The 22,840-nt window shown below is 38.8% G+C and overlaps 1 protein-coding gene across 2 annotated transcripts in view; it reads right to left on the bottom strand.

Moving 5' to 3' along the window:
* AKT1 (AKT serine/threonine kinase 1) overlaps nucleotides 1–22,840 on the bottom strand; it is a 79,601-nt gene that overhangs the window by 41,826 nt on the left and 14,935 nt on the right. For both annotated transcript variants that reach the window (XM_072428844.1, XM_072428843.1), the window contains exon 2: nucleotides 22,401–22,525. In XM_072428844.1, coding sequence (XP_072284945.1) covers nucleotides 22,401–22,446 — 46 coding nt within the window. In that variant the 5' untranslated portion in view covers nucleotides 22,447–22,525. The remainder of the gene's footprint in view (nucleotides 1–22,400; nucleotides 22,526–22,840) is intronic.

The following is a 22,840-nucleotide window of genomic DNA, read 5'->3' as shown; positions in this document are numbered from 1 at the left end:
TGCACACAAAGTAATTTGTTACAAAGGAATAAACCAAACTTGCTGCCAAACTGGCTAAACATTATTCCTAAAAACATTTCTTGGTTGCAGTGTTTACACCGCGATGTTTAATCTGTAATCACTGGATTTTTTCTTCTACAGATGCTGTGTTGTCCCTAAGTATGCAGTGAGAGGAAAATAAGTCCTTTTTAATGAAATGCAGACACCATGAGAAAATACAAATCGGAGGGACAGTAGGACAAAGGGGACGTCCCTGAAACCCTCATTTTTCATGGTCCCCCGTCATTAGGTTAAATAGATTCTGACCTTTTCTGACTCTATCCGGGTTCTTTGTTCCCGGTCTATAGACTAACACTGCACCAGCCACTCTGCTCTGTAGGGTATCTGCCACTTTAGTAAATACTGAAGTAGATATGTGGTGAGGAGCATTGTGTAAAGTGCGGTGGCGTACAGCAGCCAATCAAAAATGAGTATCTGTGGCTTATCTAATTTTTTTTTTTTTTTTATGAACATAGAACAAAACCTTTTACTATTTTACCGAATACACAGAAGTGTCCACATCGTTTCCAGGTGTAGATAGAGTATTTTATTTACATCTAGACTAGATCTGGCCAACGTTCCCCCTCAAGGGACAGGATTTGCACCCATTTTTAGTATTTTTACAAAATACAGCAGTAAATTTAGTGTGGTTAAACATGCTAAATAAAACTCTATATGAAAATATACTGAAACTGGACAGCTATGTTTTCCAGGACCAAGTTTGTCCAGGTATAACTATAGAAATGTCCACAAGATATAGTATGAAAATTGTAAAATACAGAGTTGTCGTTTGCTGACCTCCTAAAAATTCTAGCTGTCTGGCTATATAGCGCTCGGTCATTGACCAGCGACTTCTGCTTAAGCCAGTGGATCAGAATCTAAGGAAGACATTGGATCAGTATAACAGCATTTAAAATGAGAGGTCAGCAAGTGTAACTTCCTTTTATTATAGTGGCTGTATAATATATAGTAAAATCATGATGAATGAACACTGACTGCAGGGTAATAACTAGTATAAGCCATACAGGGTGTGTGGATATAAAGTCAAAGTCAATTGCAGATGTGATCATAGACTGGCACCCAGAGAAGGGTCTAAAAAATATAACCATGATGCGTACACTACATAAACATGAAATAGGCAAATCGAAACCCCCATATAAAGAACTTGTGTAACATTAGGTTTTTTTCCCCCCCGATTTTCAATTTTTCCAATTTCTTTTTTTTTTTTTAGTGCTGTTGAGCTGCAGCTGCTTCTTGTCTATATGCATTCACTCCAGAGGCAGTTACATGGCATTTCTCAAAGTAGTTTGCTGATCGTTGAGAACAGTATTGAAAAAGCCACTGCATTGGAAGCCTTTTAATGCTGCGACAATGGAGGTGGCTCAGGTTAGCACTCTGGCTTTTGCAGCACTCTGCAGCACTTTGCAGGTCCCAGCTCCCAAACTCGGCCAGGACACTATCTGCATGGAGTTTGCAGGTTCCCCCCCGTGTTTGTGTAGGTTTCCCCCCACATCCCAAAAACATGCAGTTAGGGTAGTTGGCTTCCCCCTAAAATTGACCTTCGACTGTATTAATGACATATGACTGAGGTAGGGACATTAGATTGTGCGCTCCTCTAAGGGACAGCTAGTGACATGACTTTTGGGCTTTGTACAGCACTGCCTAATATGTTGGCGCTATATAAATAATGTGTAATAATAATAATATTAATACATGCCATCCTATAACAGAAAGCGTATGAGAATATTAAATCCTGAATGAATACAAATATTAAAATTACTGAATTACTGTATGATAATTAAAATATTAAAAATACTGAAAATGACCTAATAATACATTAACATGGTAAAGCTTTTGTGTTTTCATATTCAATATTTAAAATATTTAAACCGCATTCACAAATACATTACTTTATTAAACATGCAGCAAAGAGTGTTAACCCTTAGTAACCAACAACCTTCCTTCAAAGCAATGCCATTCTAGGATCTGCACTTTGACCACGTGCTGCCTTCCTGGTTCTGTGCCGGTAAGTGATCTGGCTGCCTTGACAATACAAGAAGTCTCTAGATCTATCAAATATAACAGCAAAAAGTGATGCTGACAAAGAGCGGCCTCTGTGTACTGCTGGGAGGTCCTGCAATGCAGCTGTGACAGACTGAAGTCAGCATTCCTTGAGAGTCGAAAGAGCCACCGATGCAGAACAGGGAACAGTTCCATCTCTAGGACATCAATACTCTGCATTACGCTGTGTGCACAAAACACAATGATGCAGAGGCCGTGTGGCTAAAGCACTGCATGTTCCAGCAGGATAAATGCTTTAGAAAATCTATGCCAATAGAATATGGCATTCCTGATCTTTCCTGAGAATGCTACCTACCCAGCTATCATTTGGCCAGTCAAGCACAAACAGGTGCCTAAAACTTGCTATGGAAGTGTGATATCAGGAGACAGTTTTAATTTGCCTATTTAGTTTCTTTAATTTGATTCTGTGATGAAAGAAACATGGGAGTTGCTGCTGCCAACTTGTATTAAAGATGCAGAATTTGGGCCTGTCACACTGTTCTGGGCTCACTGCCCCATCTATGAGCATTCCATTGACAAAGCCTGAAAAACATGTCCTTCATCCAGGCTCCAGGTCTGTATCTTACAAAGTAAGGAAATGGCAACTGCAATATTTCTGTTTCTACAAGTTCACGTATACAAGATTCACTCACAAAGTATAAGCATAGAAAGGACACCGATCTGCCCATGCCACCGGGACATTGGATGTTGTTCTGGCTAGGCACTTTCTTTTTCACAAAGTCTTATCTGCCCAACTATGGAAAGTTCTGAGAAATTTTATTACATCTTTTCCTGCTTGAAAAAAAAAATGGTCTAGGTTTAGTTACACTTCAATGTTATCATAACATAAATTAAAAGTCAGTACAAGAAAAAGTACAATTGTCTGAACAAAAAGTAAAGCACGAAAGTTAAGCCCTCAATAGAAGCCAAGTTGGCAACAGCCTTCTTCCATGTTGAGACCCCAGTTACCCCAGTGGGGCCTGAATCCAGGGTAACCATTATTTTGAATTAAAAACCTCACCTGAATACAGTAAGCATTCAGTCCCAACATCGACTTGGGATTTAATAACAGCTAAAAGTAACAGAATTCTTTTGAACATCTCAATTAATAATATATACATGTTATAGTGCAGCAGTGCTCAACCCAGACATTTTTTTAAACCGAATGGGAAGAAATTGTGGGAAAAAAGTGGGAAATTGTAGGTGGGTGGCAGCCCTGTATTATGACCCAACCCATCAGTACCCACCCCAAAAACAGCTGGGTGGTTACTGAAAAGAGCCAGGTGGAGCGCCCAGCTAAACGGGGCCGGGAAGAACATTGGTGCCGTCATAATAAAAAGACTAAATGTGATAAAGAACTGGAGATCTATTTGGGCATTTAAGGCCCTAGGCACCATAACATCTGGACAGACAATTCATTTACATGAATACTTGCAGTAAATTTCCTTTCTATAAACAATGTGCCTCCGATTTGCTAAGAGATTGGACTACTCCAGGACGGGTCAATTCCCAGCACAGCCACCTCCATCCTTTTAATTGACTTTATGTTCTACCCAAGCTGCCCCACTTCTCCAATGATCAATTTATCAATTTATCCAAAACAAAGCATATCACTTTCCAACTTCTGATAAGCCTTTGGGGTTATAGCCAGTAGCCACAGATCCCAGCTTCACTCTCCCTAAATTCCGACGAAAACCCCCATAAGGAGATTCACATTTGGGAAACCCCTGGTGCTAAATATTTCAGTGGGCCATGTCTGTCCACCCACAAGGAATTACCAGTTTCATATGTTTCCTCTTAGGTTGTAAGCTCTTTGGGGTAGGTTCCTCTCTTCCTCTTGTGTCACTGTCTGTAACGGTCATTTGCAACCCCTATTTAATGTACAGGGCTGCATAATATGTTGGCGCTGTTAAAATACTGTATAATAATATTATTATGAATCTAAATTTCAGTTTTATAATATTTCACACTTCAGATTTTATGTGGGAAAAAATATCAAATTGAAGAATATTAAAATAGCGCGTGTACATGTTGGATGAAATCATTACTGTTAAGGATCCGATTTTTCCTAAGGAAACCTTAAGAAGGACTTTTCTCAAGTTGCTTGATCCAGTGAATACCTTTATCTGAATATATAAACCTTTGTATCCATTTTTATAAAAAAAGGGGCACATCAGCATTGGGTTTTCTAAAAATTAAAAAAAAAAGGCAATTTATTATGCTATTAAGCAGGAACAACTATAACCAGAGAAGTTTTTTTTTTTTTTTTTTATGAACAGCCGTTCATATTTAAAATGGTTGGACTGCATCATTACACGATCGACCCCATGTCTATGATATGACAAGGTTTACCTATGTTAGCTCTTTCTAACTTGAAAGGTGTGAATATTCAAGAAATGACAAATAGTAAAATTTAATAAACATAACTTTTTACTTTGAAAATGTATTAAGGGTTTGATTTATTAAAATAATTCAGTCCACCGCTTAATAATACATTTGGACCGAAGTCCTCAAAGCTCTTAAGAATTTACTATTAATATTTGCATTTAAAGCATGGTTGTCCTATACAAGGAATTTTGCTTGCCATTTGCAGGACCATCTGTCATGCTAGATGTTCAAATATTAAGTACTCGTGTGCCACCATGAAAGAAGCAGAGGCAAGCAAATGGAATTCATTTGATCCATAGCTCGGAGTGGTGGATGTCAGGTGGGAAGGTTCTGTCCATCCCTGTAACACCATATGGAATTGGGGGTGGGGGATCCACACTCACTTCAGTAACCAGATATAACTTGTATTCTTGTACCACAGCTGCAGCACAACGGAGTACTTTCCCTGAACAAAAAAAGGACCCACCAGGCTGATGCTGCTAAACATAGAGGCCACCAACTTGCAATTTTTTGGCATAGAAATGAAGGGAAACTGGTGGAAAAACCCTTAGGCTGGCCTATGTCCTTTTGCACAAAGACACTATGAATCCTAAAGAAATCATATGTGTACATAATGCTCTCCATGTCTGAAGAGGATACACTTTCATTAGTGAAGCTGGGTGATCCAGCAAACCTGGAATTAATTTCTAGTAAGTAATTTGCTAGCAAATGTTTGGAATCCTGGACCAGATCTATTTCAGGTTTGCTGGATCACCCAGCTTCACTGATGAAAGTATCTTCTCCAGCCTTGGAGAGCTTTATTAAATTGCGGCCAATATATATGTAGGACATATGTAGGCGATTGGATCTATTACTTAGTTCTAGGTTCTAGTCCAGCCTTTCTAAACTTTCTAGCCCAGAGTAAACCTTCAAATACATTTAAGGTTTTAGTGGACCCCCAAAACCAATAATTTGGGGGTCAGTCGGACAAAATGCTTCACAATGGCATCCAGTGCAAAGAATGCACCCATTACTGTGGTGGGCAGAATACCACTCTTACAGACATATAAAAATATATTTGGTGTGATGCCGCCCAGGACTTTGCAGACATCATAAAATGGAAAGTCAGTTACATCTTAAGGAACCCTCAGCAATCCTCAGGAACCCCTCTGATTCCTCAGAATCCTGGTGAAGAATGGTGGAGAGTAAGAGACATAAAATGTACCTATTCTGCCATTATTACTCAGCTCTGGATATGTTTGGGTAACACTAGCAATGAGCTGGAAATAGAGTTATGCACAGGATGTGCCGTGAAACGTAATATTTAAAAAATAAAATACATTACTCTATTTTTTCTCAGCAGACTTTTGATTGGAGGACTGTACAGTCCATCACAGTGCAGCAAGCAAAAACCACAAAGAAAGCTGCCTTCAGCAAGGTAGTAAATTGTTTTTAATTGTTGAGAGCCCAATGCAGCTGTTTTCAGTGCAGTGCTGCAACTAAAATCACATCTCCCCAGGGAGACACAGATGGCAAAAACAAAAAACATGACAGTTGGTTTCATTCCTCCCAAAGTTTTGGCTTCAGACGCATTTTAGGAATTCCAACAGTAGTGCCCAACATAAATCTAATACAAACCTATTTATTGGGCTTTTGAAATAATTTGCATGATTTACGGCCTAAAAGTTGGTGGCAGCCCTTTATTTGTAGAGCTGTCCCGTTTCTAGAAGAATGGAGTACCAATAGACCTCATCAATATATAAACAGTATAAAAAAGAGCAGGCAATTCACACACAGAGAAAAATCTTTTTCAAGGATAATGCAAACAATGCCATGTCCCAAAAGAAACAATAGACGAAAAAAAGTCCTACTTTCAATGAATGGACCCAAGCTGGAAATTATTGGCATAGTCATATAAGGAATAAAAACATCTTTTTATTTCAAAAATATATATTAAAATAGGATATTAGCATTAAATCAATAAAGGCCAAACACATGGCTTTGAACACACAATTCCTCACATATACAATAAAAAGCTATTAATACATTTTCCCTGCAACCGAATGCAATTCGCGGCGGCAGCTGCTTCTTTAGATGATTTGATCGCAGAACAAAAAAAAACAAAAACACAAGTATCCAAAGCACTATTTATACTACTACTACTAAATAGTACTTTGAATACATGTTTTTGTTGTTCTGCTATCAGAACCCCTGAAGAAGCGGTTGCTGCCGCGAAATGCGTCAGGATGCAGAGAAAATGTATTTGATAGCTTTTTATTCTATATATGTGATTAATTGTGGGTTCAAAGTCATGTGTTTGACCTTTTATTGATTACATTTTATGCAGTGGTAATATGTTTTTATATATATTTTTGAATTAAAAAGATGTTTTTTTCCTCTATATGGGTTTGCAGTAATTTCCTGCTTGGGTCCATTCACTGAAAGAAGGACTTTCTTCTATTAATACAGAACAGACACTTTATTCTCCAAATTATATAAAATGTAATCAGATAAATATATAAAACCTTTTGGAAAAAAGCACAAGTGTTGTATATCTATACAACTGAATGAATTACTTTCTAAACATCTGTGGAAATAAAGAAGAAGTGTTAGGAACCAGACAGAGCAATTAAAAAGGTCCCCTGCTGTGCTAAAACTGGGATGCTAAAAGCCAACTCCAATGGAAAATGCTTTATTAGATTTACATAGATGCTGACAAGGTTAATCATCTGCTAGCTTTTTCTGTCCTTAGGGAATGGGGAAAGGGGGCTTTAAGGACACCAGACATAACCGGACCCGCACCAAAATACCCAGCACTTCACATCTGTCGTGAGCATTTTAAACAAAATGCGTGAATACTTCCCAACTCTCTAAGAAAAGGGGAACAGGACATAATCATCACATCCCAACAAACTTGGAGCATGAAGAAAGAATAGCTAAACCAAAAACAATATTTTTCCTTACTACTGGCTTTTCAAGATAACAAATGCACAAGTTAGAGTTTGGATGAAAGCTTTGGTATAGAAGAACCCTTCCAACCAATAAATCATGCATCAGACCACCAAATAAGGTTCACCAGTATTTGGTTCCAATAGATGGTCGGACCCTCCGATTGCTGTGGTTTTCCACGTCCAATGAGCTGCAGCAATTGTTTGTAAAGATGAATTTAAAGGCTATCTAGTCATCAGAATCTCTGAGATGTGATTTGTCAGCAATCACTGAAAATCGTAATATCAATTTTAGATCAAGCTTGCTATTCAGAGTTTTTTTATGAGGTTTTAATGAATTGTAATAAGGGGAGCCCCTCTTGTGCTCTTCCAAATCAACAGCTGGGACTCCTGCATATAAGGGAGTCAAAGAAAAACCAAAGCAGACTGATTCAAGGTCAACGTGGCTGCAGAATAATAGCACTAGCACCAACACAAAGCAAACAACAGCTCAACACCTGTTCTGGCTTCATTGGCCTGTTTCAGTGGTTACAACAAAAACTCGGCACTTTCCAAAGCTGTGCAGCACAAAGGAAGGCACTTTGCCACCGGTGTATGAGATTTGCTTTTCCAGATACAGAACAAATACGGTATGCATCACAATAAAACTGCTAGGTAAGAAAAAAAGGTGGGGGAGAGAGACAAATAACAAATGGACAGACATAATTTATTGAATTACTACCAATTTAGAGTGAAAAAAATGTTCACATCATAGTAGTCATAATGATTTGTGATCAAAACAACAGGTTGCAGTTATTCTGCATGTGATTATCTCTGGACACATGACTACATTATGTATGCTGCCTATCCTACATTCATCCACAGACTGAAACCCCTTACTACCAAAAATTCTGCTTCTCAATAAATATTTTTGTACAATTTCCAAATTTTCAATTATGAGCTGTCCCTCACAAAACATTCTCAAGCTTTAGTTCTCACTGATGCCTAACATCACCTAGACGGAGGACATACTGAAAAATGCAGGTATCATGGGCATGCCCCTGAGGAAAAATGCAGCGTATCATGGTCCCGCCCCTGAGGAGTTTACCAGGGTGCCTTTCCTTTGAAATGTACTGAGGCTGACTTTCTCAATGCCAGTCTTTACACATCTGTGAAAAAATACCCTGCCGAGAGGGGAAGAAAAACCAACCCATGCGTTATGTGACTGGCCTGAACAATTTTGAAAACTATATTTAAAAAAAGAGGGGACAGGGACACAGTGCTGTAGTTAGGATTTCAATGTAGAAAACTAGGTTAGCTTCAGCATTTCTCAACCAGGGTTCTTGTGAAGGTTGCTGGGTGTTTCTCGATCAATGAGAAATTCGTGCATCTGTCTAAGAGACTCTTTTTTCCCCAGAATTTTTTTGATGCTGTAGGTGGGTGGCAGTCGCAGTATTGCGACCCAACTTTACCAAAAACAGTTGGTTACTGAAAAGTGCAAGGTATTTCCCCCGGGCTAAAAGGGGCTGGAGAGAACACAGACGCTTCAATTATATTTTTGGCTATCTGTAAGTGTTCTTTCCATTGACCACCATGCTAATAGACAGTGAGCTGTGGATTTAAAAATTTTTAGAAGGGGTTCTCTGAAAATCTGGAAGTTATTTTAGGGGTTCCCCTATGTTAAAAAGGTTGAGAAAGGCTGTTCAAGAGTAAGCAAATTTTCAATCTGCCCAATTATGGCCATCAGGACAGCATGGTTATTAAGTCGGCTGACTTACATTGTGAGATTGAAGTAGAGCAAAATTACAGCACTACATTCACATACTGAATTACAACTTATACATAGTACCCTTAATTAATTTGTACTGCATACTGATAACTTTCACACATATATTTTTGAAGTCATTGAAAAGACCTTTTTTTCCCTTTAAGTAAGCTCTTTGTCTTGATTCTAGATCAGCCTTGCACAGGATGCACTGCCAATATCCTGCGATACAACAGCTGGACTGTCCCTGGACATGCCACATAACATCGCCTTATTCAAATGAGTCTGTCTGCTGCTGCTCCCAGGACAATGAATGAGGTTGGGTGGTACCGACAGAATGGTAATATATGCATGGGAAACCCAAGGAGCGCTCACCCTCAGGATACCCCTGGCGCTTTGTGACAAGTTCACAGGGGTTAAACAATGCACAGCGGCTCAATGCAGAAACATGGAAAAAAAAGTTATAGTTTAGAAACTACAATGCTGCAATGAACATGATGGAAAATATTCTGCCAAGCAAATCATGTTCTACAGTTGGCCATCATTTTATGCAATTCAAATAACAATAAATAACAAATATTAACTATACTATTTACTGTGATTATTTATTTACTTAAGGATGAGGATGAGTTTTCCAGACTTAATAAATGCCCAATAGTTCTATATTGTATATAAACAAAAAAATAAAATAATAATAATATTTAATTAGTATAAAATAACAAAAAGTTAAATAAAAGTCAACTTGATTTGTACATGTTTTATATTTTAAATTATTGCATATACTATATAAAAAAATATAAATATAATAAAATACATAAATATATGTATGTATATATATATAACAAACAAAAAAACAAAACACACACACACACACACACACACACTCAACACCTAACAAAAAAACAATAATAATAATAAATTAGAAAACAAATATGAATTAAATTGCTCAGAGAACCCAGCATAAAATTCTCACTTTAAATAGATGCCAAATCAAAAGAATAAAAAATAAATAATTTATTAAACCAAACTTTTTGCCAAAAAGTTTTAGTATTTTATTTTAGGAGATCATTCGAGGACAAAACGGGGCACAATGTGTGCTACTACCATCCCTGTTAAATAAAAGGCAAGCTTTTTAGCTATGGGTGGGGGGTAGTTGGGAAGGAAGGGGGGGGGGTTCTGCTCCCTTTTTCTAAGCCCCCAAAACTCTTTTCTTCCCAAGGCTTGATAAAAGCATCAGTGTTAAACCAGTGGCGCAGTGCCAAGAGCGATGCCAAATCTCCCAGTTGCAAAACAAGCTGTTTTTACACACCAAAGTAACCACACAGCAGGCCTGCAGAGACACAAGACAGCTGACAGAGATGCCTGTCGCTGTCCCTCTATTGTACTCCCACCCATCCAAATAGCAACATCTGCTCTGCTACAATTTACTTTCTACACAACATTTAGCAAAACTGTGCCTGTGAAAGCAACATCATTAAGGAACTATCAACAAATAAATCGCAAAAAAAAAAACAAAAAAAAAAAAAAAAAAAAAAGTCCCGAACGACAATTGCAAAACTCAGAGCAGTTTGTCTTGCATATGCTGAGCCTTGCTTGAGATGTATGTGACATTTGCAGAACAATAATAACCCATACTGAGAACACTTTCTTTTAAATAGCGGCGGAGCTGGGCCACCACCGACTCTCTACTTGAAGACGCGGCTATAACAGTAAAAATGACGATTGTGATGACACTGAAGTTTGTTGCGGAGGGAAAAGCAGATGTTTTAAATGTGCTATGTTCATATTATGAGCTTCTATATCCAGCCGGCTAAAAAGGACATTATTCACCGAGATGCTGAAATCTTAAGATGGGAAATGAAGATTTTTTTGGCTGATTTTGCTGGAAATCTCGTTAGCGTTACTGCAGCGTGGCCAAGGCACTTAAAGGGAACCTGTTGTTTAGATGGTTCCATTGACAGCTTGACGCCATAAAATGAAGATTTACATTTGTGTACTCAGCATAAACAAAAATAGTCAATCAAGAAAAAAAAAAAAAAAACGAAAAGCGAAAACTACCGATAGGCTTGCAATGAAAAGATTTTACAAACATTTTAAGGGCGGCTCAGTACATCCAAGCAGTGGTATTGTTGGAACCTCATAGTGTAATCTGGTTAAAGGTTATTTTACACAGAGGTAAAACATATATGGGAGCGGATTTACCTGCCAAAGGATTTGTATTTCTGTCCATCCAGATCAGAGATGGACACATATGTGCTACACACAGCACAGCTCTGTCCACCAGGGAATAGACCTTTCTGTATTAAATTTAGTCCTTATTCCCAGCTGGTAACTGTAAATTAAAACTACATACATGCAATAGGTTTCTGTTGCTAGAAACAATCTTTTATTATAATTTCCAGCAACAGTAGAGCAAACAAGCACTGTATACACAACATTGTTCAGTACTATGGACGGTGAGCAAAAGGCATCTTGCATCCTCTATGATAGGAAAGGAAAGCAGTCATCGCTATTCAATGATGGGGGACCACTGTGCACATGCTGGCATATGTACGTATCTTAAAAGTAGATTAACTTATATGTCATTTTGCCATCTTCTATTATCAGCACATGGACAAGTTTTCGGAATGTGGGAGGAAACGGAGTATTCCAGAGAAGCCCCACGCAAACACAGGGAGGACCTGCAAACTCCATGCAGATAGTGGTCTGGCTGAGATTCAAACCTGGGACCTAGCGCTGCAAAGGCTAAAGTGCTAAGCCATTGTGCTGCCCTATACAGGGCATAGAAGGTCATGTTTAGAAAACACTTAACCCCCTTTTAAAAGCACACTTGTTGCAGCTCAAACGAAGCAGAGTGAGTGTTTGGTTGCCATGCAGGAACATTCATGGGCATACCCCAAATCTAGACCCACTGTATACTATATACTGTAAAACTAAGCTTTTTCTGAAGTCAATATTTGCATGTGGTTTTGTTATATGTAAATGCAAGTGAGAAGTATAAATCTGTCCCAATCATACCCTTTAGGTTGATAAATAAAGCCTTCTCTCCAAGAGATAGGGATGCGCTGCTATTTGTTTCTATGCTCTTCTTGCATGAACAGAATTACCAATTAGGCTTTAAGATCCACATGGAGGTTACCCTGTCTGCTGCTCAAACCCAAGATTTAAAAAAAAATTAAAATATATTTATATGGGATTAGATTTACCTGCAGAAAATTTGTTTTTGTCTGTATCATCCTGATATTTACAGTTTTAGCCCACACAGAAGAGCTTAGTATAGCAATGGAGGGGACCTGATCTTTCTCTAGTGTGGTTTCAGTTTCATTTACACATCCCCTTCCCACCATAAAATTGTGGGTGGACAGTGAAAGGAAAAGCAGCACATAGATAGAAGGTTGCAGAGTGACTGAGATGAGACTCTTACCAGCAACCTTCCTAATGCAGTACACCTGACTGGCTCCTTGTATCTTCTCCCTATGTTAGGGACGCTGTACAGAAGATAGCAGGAGGCTGATGTGCCAAAAAAGTTTGGTGTAAAGCTTACTGTACTCCGTGATGTCTCCACCTGTCTATGCCACAGGCACCCTGAAGCTGTCAAATTCCTTTAAAGCTGATCACTAACTCCACCACTGCACCGGAGGACTGGTCATGTGTAAAATCATTAATTAAATGAAATTTTCTTCTTCTTTTAAACAAAAGTAAATTGTGTAAAGGGTGGTTAAAAAAAATTATAACGTTCATCCACTAATACTCATACCGTTACAGATAACACAACCTGCATTTTGAGGGTACAACATTCTCTAGATGTCAATCTTCTATCTGCATAATTTTGCATGAAATTACTTTTCAAGTTTTTCAAGGTTTGGATTTTCCCTTCTAAGTACAACAGCCACTTCAGTACTGCGAAAAGTTTACATCAAGCAGCATGCTGTAAAGGGCGCAGTAGTCCCATGTGTGTCATCTCTTCCCATTTGTTTCTAAATCTTCATATGAAGATTCTATTTAGTTACCAGACTATATCAAATAATCCCTCCAAGACCAACTAAACTCATAATTCAACAAGGTAAATTCCATAAGTGAATACAAAACATGTGTAGAAGGACAAAAGGAGTGGACAGATTATCTATGTAATGAATCGGATGTGCTTGCACATTGCATTACGTCTATGTACTCCCATTTCTTGATTCAGCCAGTGAGTGAATCTGACCATGACCGTGTGACACCCAAAGTAAGACAAAAGATTGATGTCAAACTACATTTCCCAGCACCCCTGTATTATAGTGAAGCCATGTGTCTAGTCCGAGTCACAGGAAATCTATGATGAGTAATTGTAGCACTTTGATCTTTTAACAGGAAACAAATAGGCATGAGAGGTCCTCATCTCCTAGAATTTAATCCACAGAATACACAATAGATTTACAAGTTTGTAAAGTTCAGTTCCAAAAGCTAATTACCACTAGTTCACTGGATGGCTTTAACAATTTGTCCTGTTCAATTTTAATTTTAGGTGGGCTTTGAGGTTCTAATGTATTAAACATCAGTATGGTGAATATAAGCACAATTTGTGAGAAGAGAGCTTACCTATTGGTACAAATTAATTACCATTCCACACCCCAAGAGTAATAGCACAATAAAAAAAAAAATAAAATAAAAATAAAAAAACACAAAATAAATGAAAGCGGCTTTTTAGGCATAATAAAATATTAATTTAAATATAATAAAATTCACAATAAATACCAACATAGCCATGTCCACAGAAGACTATTAACACATCACACATTTATGTATTGAACATAAGAGCCGAAAATAACGTCTTGTTTTCAAACGCGCTTCACCTATCTGACTTCTTCAGGGGGTATAAAGTAGGCATTACTACTGCAACAAAGCATTAGACTGGAAAAACGGCACGCAATTTGTTCATGAATGGGACGCTTTCCTTGGGTTTGACTTTCTCACATATTTCAGGACAATGCCTTACAAAGTACTGATAATGGTACTAGGAAATATGTGTCCTGAGATAGAGGGGAGAGAAAGAAGCAACACTGCCTATTTAACCCCCCTCCCATCCAAGGTTATGTAGGAAGGTCAGGGGAGGGGCAAAGCAGTTGGGTCAGCACAGAAAGTAATAAGACACACCCACAAGAGAAGAGGAGGGTGGCTAGGACATGCAAAAAGAAGGGGCTGAATAGGGACCTGACATCCTGCAGTGGTCTTTTTTTTTTTTACCTTGATGCCTTTGCTTACTGCATTGGAGCTCACAAAAAGGTGTAAGGGAGCCCTAAATTGTGTTTTTCTTTGAAGGTGATGCACAGGTTTAATACCAGTTTAAAGTGAAATATACGCTAAATGTTTGCATACATTTGGGCAGTGTGTTCCCTCCCCCAAGTATCCCTCAGTTCCATTCTTCACATACTGAATGTATAAAAATTCCATGCTAGTCCTATGTATCAAGAGCAGAAGGAAAAGCTATGCAACCCGACTACACAAAATACACATATAATATATCTAAAATCAAATTTTCAATAGAAAAAAAATTAAAAAATTTACGGTATGTCCTTTAAAAACCAAAAGGGAGAGACATTTTCTCCAAAAGGAGGGAATTTCCCTTTTAGGCACTTGCCACCGGAAGAAATGTTCCAATTTGCATTCTTCTGATAACCAAAATTTTAAAAGTTTCCCACACTTTAAACTCCCCTGTGGTTAACCCCAAACACTACATGTGCCAGGAATTCATTATAAAAATATTTATCTCAGTGCTACCACATGAGATAAGGATAATGAGAGGTGTTCAGGGCGGCTGAGCTGGGGAAGGGTCAGCAAAAATTAATTAGCTGATCCAGTTTATTGCATGTGAACCCGGAAGCGATCTGCTCTGAACAATTCCAGGATCACGGCGGTCATGCAAACAAATCAAGACCTGATTGTACCTAATGTGTTACAAAGCTGTGCAGTGGAGACATGAATATTAAACAGTATTTACATAGCGCCAACATATTACACAGCGCTGTACATTAAATAGGGGTTGCTGACAGATACAGACAAAGACACAGGAGGAGGAGAAGACCCTGCCCCAAAGAGCTTACATTTTAGGAGGTGGGGGAAGTATCACACAATAGGAAGGGAGAATCAGGGGAATAATCAGGTTTACTGTAAACTGTTTTAGCTTTAAATAACATGTCTGATTTAAAAAAAAAAAAAAATGTTCTGTTCCCACTGTTCCCAAACTGCATACCTGTTACAAGTTAGGCTTTCAGAAAGTACCGGCAATGCTGGATTGGCATGACAGACATGGGAAATGGTGTTTTCAGGAGGAGTGATCAACTGTGGCAGTTACTTTTTTTTCTTTAATGAAAAATTTCATATTTCATCTACGAAATTGTTTTTCTTTCCTCTGAATAAATCTCAGCTAACTGCTGCAATAAATTCCCTCCTGACAATGTTTTGCCTTCACCCACAGAGCCATGCCAAGGCTTGCTTCCTGCGGGGACTGGAGAGCAGAGAACATTGGCTGCTGTAACTAAATTACCAAAAGGAAGTTGTGCTGATAGAACAGCAGTTCCAGATTAAATCAGTCCATCGGGATCACAGATATGATGCTCAAGCAACAACACAAAGTTCAACCAGTGACTGCCAAAAGGGCTACAAATGCACAAGTAAAACTATATTTTATTTTAAAATGTTTTGTTGGGTTTGGTTGGTTTAGGTTTACAAAACCCACCCAATTTTTTTTTAAGAAGGATTTTTTTAATGATACTCTATTAGCACTGTGGATAGATGATGGTCAGGCATTGAAGAAGCAACTGGCTTGCTGTATCTGAAGCCTTTTTACTCTTGATGAACCCTTAATAATATTTCCAGGTCTTGGGGAACACTTGCTAAAACCACAGGAAGTCAATGAAACAAATACACTTGACATTGGTGGTCAGCAGAAAGATTGACTTGCCAAGTGACATCAGTCACAATGCTATGAAGTCACCATCACATGGGATGTAAATAAACCCAAAACAAACTCTAGTAACCTCTGAAGTAACTCAAACATTCCATGGAACCCTGGTTAAGAATGCCTGCCTTAATATATAGTTTTCCCAGGTTCTTCAGGCAAGGGCTTGTAGCCAGGACCGACGCAGGTTTTACTTTATTGTGGGACCATTTCAAATATCCTATTACACTGAATACTTGTGGTTTGCATGCTAATATATTTCTAGTTTGCATATAGGTCACAGATTCTTCTGTCTTTGGCTTACATGCATCTGGCTTATATCCAGTTCCCCAATTACTAACCAAATGCTCAAAATGCTTGGTGCCTGGCAGCCTCTGCATTCTGCAAGAATTAATAAGATAACTACCAGCTGTGTACACACATTCTATCACAATCCTTTTCCAATGACAAAAGACTGAAAGATGCATGAACAAGCGCTATACATACAGTATCATTCAGCTCTGCGGAGAGGGGAGGGAAGAGAACGAGTGGCACCCCCCTGCGCTCTCTTCCCTTGACTTGCGTTACGATCGTTCGTCGATCCACTAGGACAACTCAATGAACGTCGTCAGACAACTGCTGTACACATCACATTCTTGTCCGATAAGCCCTGACGCGATAACGGAACAAGAATCATCTGACGTGTGTATGTAACCTAAGATTCAAGTGCACCCTCCTGTGATGTCACAGGTACAGAAAACATAGGAAAATATCTCCAATGGTGTCACAAAATAATATTATTAATAATAATAATAATAATAATAATAATAATAATAATAATAATAATATGTTATGCTTCAGCAAGGACAACTCTACCTGTAGTAAAGTTGTCCCTACATGAACCCCATCTTCTCCTTGATAGGATAATTACCTTCCCACACTATTCCAGCTAACTTTACTATGCTGTCCCTCCAGGCATTGTTACAACATCCCTTCCAGGTCCTTTTAAGTGCACCATGCCATGTTTACTTCTATTGATTACCCGTACAGCTGCTCATCTGTAGGGACTGCAGTGGGCATGGGCACCTATAGAATCCAAGGAGAATAATTTTGCTGCAAACGCTGTGCCGTGTCAGTCAGGGCTGCATAGTGAAGATTGGTGAAACTGAGAAGGTGGTAAGCATTTTCAAGACAGGTTGCACTGCTGGAGGGTTAAATGAGGGAGATTTAATATAGGTCAAACTTGTATTATAGGACAAAGTTGGTATTCTGCTTAGTGATGAGCACCATTACATATATAGCACTGTGGTCAAGTTATTAATGAATACAATCCACTGTATTCTCCTTGCCCAAAAAAAAAAAAAAATAAAATATTAAAACGTCATTACTGGTCTACTCTTTGTAATGGCCCCTTTTGCACAACTGGCATACGTGGTGATTGCTCTGCTTTAGCAGTGGGTGACCAGTAAAGTGGCACAGGTTATGGTCTACAGTTTCCATAAGGTTAAAGAAACATACAAAATATATGGTGGGTGGTAAATGAATGTGTGCAATGTACAGGTGGGTGGCCTATGCAGTGGGTGATCGGAACAACTGGTTCAAGGGGAATTTACATTCTAAATATCAACTTTCAAAAGCCCCCAATCCAAGGTATTTCTACAACCAACTGCTAAATAAATGACATGTTACTGGATATTCACTCTGTTTTTTCTTTAGTTCTAATTAGTTTTGAGTAGATTCAAGTTTTCGTTGGTATTTGTGCCCACATGTCTATAGGGTTTTTATCTGGCATATATCCATTTCCCTAGTGGTTTTGGACTTTTTCAACCTTTGTAAACTAGCAAAGATCATGTGACTTAGGAATGAGTAACCTTATGTTATATTTTTCCCAATGTATGCATATTTGAAGCTTTATCGGTTATCACTCCCATGTAGCCAGGCCACATACATAGTAATACCCAGCAGCTTCTTGGATAGCATTTAACTGTCCCGTTTGCTGCAGAGGGGGGGGGATACATTTTTTTCATATAATATGTATATATTAACATAATACACAGCACTGTACAATAAATATTGTCCCTTAATATACACGTATCTTTTTTAAGAAAACCCATTGTGAAAAAAATATATGTACTCAACTCAGAATAAACTCTTCTAAAAAAAATGCTACATGACCGGCCATCATGTTCATCCAAATAACACACTACTGACCCAGAACAAGAGTATTTCTTATCTACATGCTTCTTTTGGGTCACCCTATAAGTACAGAAGCTGCTGGATCAGCATGACAGCCAGGCAGTTAGGATTGTTCATCATTTCTGAATGATTGTAGCATATATACTGATGTATTTACTACTGCCATAAGTTGCTCAATGATAACGAAAACCACAGAATTTTTCTGAGAAGCCCTTCATGGAAGATTTCTCTGTTATTCTATGGTTAATGCGGTTAATTTATGATAACAAACTTCAGAGTCATTTCTGAATGGCAACACACGTAACCAGAATCATGCTGCTCGTCCTTCAGTCAGCTTTAAAACCAAAAGTATACCACAATCAGGGAACGGATCCCATCACTACAGATCTACACTGATACCCACATGAGGACAAGGGCTCAACCATCATAATATTATCACCAGAACCAAGAAAAGGGCATTGCCCACACCTATTTTCTAGGGCACATCCACCAAATGTTAGGCCATGCTCACCTTTTTGGAAGAGAAGCTTCTATATTATATATTGACAATATATCACATGGTGCTATACATACAATACAAAGATCCATAGATGGAGCTTCCAATAGGTTGCTATTAAGCTAAAATGCGCAAATATTTATATTTCTGGACACCCAATGGGCTTTACAATATAACTGTTGCTACCATGTTGAAATACACAAAAGTGTTAGTGTCAGTAAACTACTATAACATTTGATATGGATTGGATAATCTTGCATTTGTAAGTGTGAATGATAAAACAGCAGCAGACTCTAGGAAATACCCTCCCAGTGACCCTTTGAGATTCTATGGAATCTGGTTCATAAATTAGGCATTTTTGCCTCCAACACTGCTTGCAGAATATCATTACTATGTATGATGTCTGGAATTGCTTTTTAAACAGTTACACATTATGCTGATGACATTGCATACTGTAAATAGGATTGTACAGATGAGTTAAACAAACCCATACCTTTAAACCCATTCTATTTTTTCCCCCTTGTAAATGTCTTTTCCATGGCTGCATAATTTCTGGAAATGTGTTAGTCTCAGGGCTTCCTTCACATGTGAAGCTATAAACAGTTCAACAAAAACAGGAAATTGTGTCATGCATAGTTCTAGGAGAGCGAGTAATTTCTTACACTGTCCTCGAGTAACGGACCACTGCAGAGGAACTTGCTGCAGCATTGGAAGGTTTACCGCCATAATCCACAGCATAGGAAACTATGACTGAACTGTGGAAGCAGAAAGATTGTTCTTCCTTAGCTATGGGGAGAACACACGCCAATATGGCTCAACAACCTCCTTCTCCGCAGCATTAGGCTGATAAAAAGTGATAAGTTCACTTTCATTTTTAAATAACACTGGAAAGTACAGTAATAAAGTACCCTGGAACATCAGATATGTTAAAGTAAGACATTAAAATGTTAGAGTTATACAAACACTTACAGAGCCACTGGATGGGACTGCAGTCTGATATCACAAAATGTAATGCATTTGTTATGCTCTGGACGAAACATTAAACGAAGATTCTCCAAAGCAGGCAAGTAATACAAAGTTGATAGATTTTCCAAACCTTACCGAGTCCACCCAAATGTTCCCAGCAAGTCTTCCCCACAGTCCATTGGATTATAAGTGGTATTACTTTACTGTATGATTAAAGCTGTGTGCACGTTAGATTTTTGTAGTTTGAAAGGATCTTTTACAATCCCTTTCAACTACAAAAGACTGTAGATGTCTTGAACACGCGCTGTACATACAATGCCGTTCTGCTCTATGGGGAGGGTGGAGAACAACACAGCGGCACCCCACTGCATTATGTGCCCTTCATTTTCATTAAGATCATTTGTTGTTCATGGATCTGCCAGGTTACTTTTTTCTTATGCCCGTGAACCATTGACTCGGGGGAGATGCTACAAGTAGTTTCTCCCTGTGGTAGCCCCATATGGAATGAATGGGGGCTCAGTGAGCAGGACTGTCAAATGTGAAGATGCAGTTTTTTTTTTTTTTTTTTTTTAAATGATCTCTGGGATGCAAATGACCACAGATGCCAGGGATTTCTGAGTCCCAAAGCAGGCCTGAACACGCTGCCCTAGTGACAAAGTGCCCACAGAAAAAGCAAGAGAGGACTATGGGTTGCTGGAGCCTGTATGCAGCCATTCAATTATAGACCTAAATTCTGATCGATGAAATCGAGGTCCAGGCTTACTTCGGGTTCCCGCTGTTCATTATAATAAAGGGCAGCCCTTATTTGCATTACATGAGTTGTTCTGTTGTTGTTCACTAAGAAAATGAAATCTTGTGACACCGGGGCCGGTCTTCTATTTTTATAGTGTGAAAACAGCTACAAGCCTATTTCTCAGCAATCAGGTTCAGTGTTTACTTCTGCTTGGTAAATTTAGATCATTTTGACATGTTCTATAAAATTAAACCATACACAAAAACATGCTCATATAGAAACTTTATATCATATATATCTAAATGCCAAACAAAATATTAAAAAATAATAATAACACAGCTAGTACAGTAACTAAATCTAATTTGATATCAGTCTTTTGTAAGTCTACTGCAGAGCAAAACAGACTTGGCGCAACTCAAGTGTGCTACATAAGGGACATTCATACAAAAAGTAGAAAGTGGAGAGCTGACCTTATCAGTCTGTTCCTGCTACTTTAATGCCCAATCATTGACTGGAGTTGGCCTGGCTGTTCTAAAGCATGGAATAGTCCAGTCACCAGTCTGGCTAACGTGTGGGCATCACCTCCAGGTGAGCTGTCTACTGCCCCTTATTAGTGAGGCCACCCTATGCATGAACACTGCATACACACGCGCAATAACTGTCGCTGGAAAGGATCTTTCCCGACCCTTTCCAACGACAAGACTGCATGATGCGTAAATGAGCGCTGCACATACAGCGCCGATCTGCTCTATGGAGAGGGGAGGGGGAGAACCACAGAGCGGCACCCCGCTGCATTCTCTCCCCTTCTCTTTCATTACGATTGTTCAATGTTCATGGAGTCGCCAGAACAGATCCATAGGCGACGGTCAGCATTTCAACAATGACCAAATCAAAATGGTTCAGCTCCAGGTTATGGAACTTTTAACAAAGTGTTCTGCCTACACAGAGGCCTCATGACTTCTGACCTCTGCGGATCGGATGCAGAACATTCTGCACAAATAGGATTTGTTATATACCTTTCTTATTGTCCATTTCTATGCAGACTTTTCCACACCATTAAATAAAACTCCAAGAGAAAGTGCTGCTGAAGGCTATGCTTCAGATTGTCACTGGTCACAGACCCCCCTCTGTGCAGTAGGAAACATTTACTTAGCTGTGTGTGAAGTGTGGATTGATTGCCCTCTGAACTTTTGTTACAGACTATAATGAACCCTGAATGGCTAATGCAGTCACAAATTCCAGATCTTCCTTCCCAGCTACAACTTTATAGGAGAGCTAATGATCATTGTTTAAGATTTAAAGTAGCTTCAGGGTTACAAAGTAATTGCGTGCAAGATTATTTTTTTTGTATTGTAATGTTATTATGGTTATTTTTATAGCTAAAAACAACTATAATTTACCCAAAATACTGTTCTCCCTAGCAGGGCACTATGCTGACAGCTTTCCTGTAGATTTATACATACTTTAATATCAGGGATAGGTACCCGAGTTCCCTATAATTTCTATTTACACACACCTGGTCGGGGAGAAAATGAAAGTGAGGAGAATCTCCCCAACAGGGACTTCAGGTTCATTGTACACACTAGATAATTGTTGCCTGAAGCAAATGCTGACCAGGGATGAACTCTGTCATTTTCTATTAGGGAGGACGCAGCAGGTTGCCTCCCGCTGGCCCTTTCCCCTTCCTTATGCACAGAACTGAACAGTGCTACATTATGTACAGTGCATGTTCATTCTAGTGTCACTGGAAATGATCATGAAATATTGTTTCCAAAAACATATGATTTATGTGTTTATGTAGCTTAAAGTTCTCCATGCTGAAAAAAGAAGCACCAATAGGTTTTCACGAGGAGCTGGAACGTTACTGGCATTGGATTCCACTTTTAATAGCTTAAAACATATTTTCAGTGCACTAAGAATTGACATCTTACCTCGTTTGTGAAGCCAACCTTCTTTTACAATCGCTACTTCATTCATAATGACGGCAATGTTTCTCGGTCGACAACTCGCACCAAGATGCCGGAATGAAACCTATAGCAGCGCAGGTAAGTTATATCTGAAACACAGAAAGAAAAACACGAGCTCAGCGTTACATAATAATACTCGGTGCACAGTATGATTTGTAATGGCAGCAGATGGTGTGTGAAGCGCAGCTTGCAGATGTGGTGGCACAGCTTTGCCATTATGTCACAAGTTTCCCAACACCTGTAAAAGCCCCAAGGCATAAAAGGAGAACCAGCCATTCAAGAATTAATGACAGTATTGACTTAAATCTCTAGGTTCTACAGAGTACCATATCCTGAGGCTTGCATTATTAAATGTATATATACACTTTTTAAACTGTACAACTTAGACTTTGTAAAAAGAAAGG

This window comes from Pyxicephalus adspersus, chromosome 12 (assembly GCF_032062135.1).
Source record: "Pyxicephalus adspersus chromosome 12, UCB_Pads_2.0, whole genome shotgun sequence".
Lineage (NCBI taxonomy): Eukaryota > Metazoa > Chordata > Amphibia > Anura > Pyxicephalidae > Pyxicephalus > Pyxicephalus adspersus.
The sequence above is the reverse complement of the archived record's forward strand: the minus strand, read 5'-3'. Positions and strand labels throughout refer to the sequence as shown.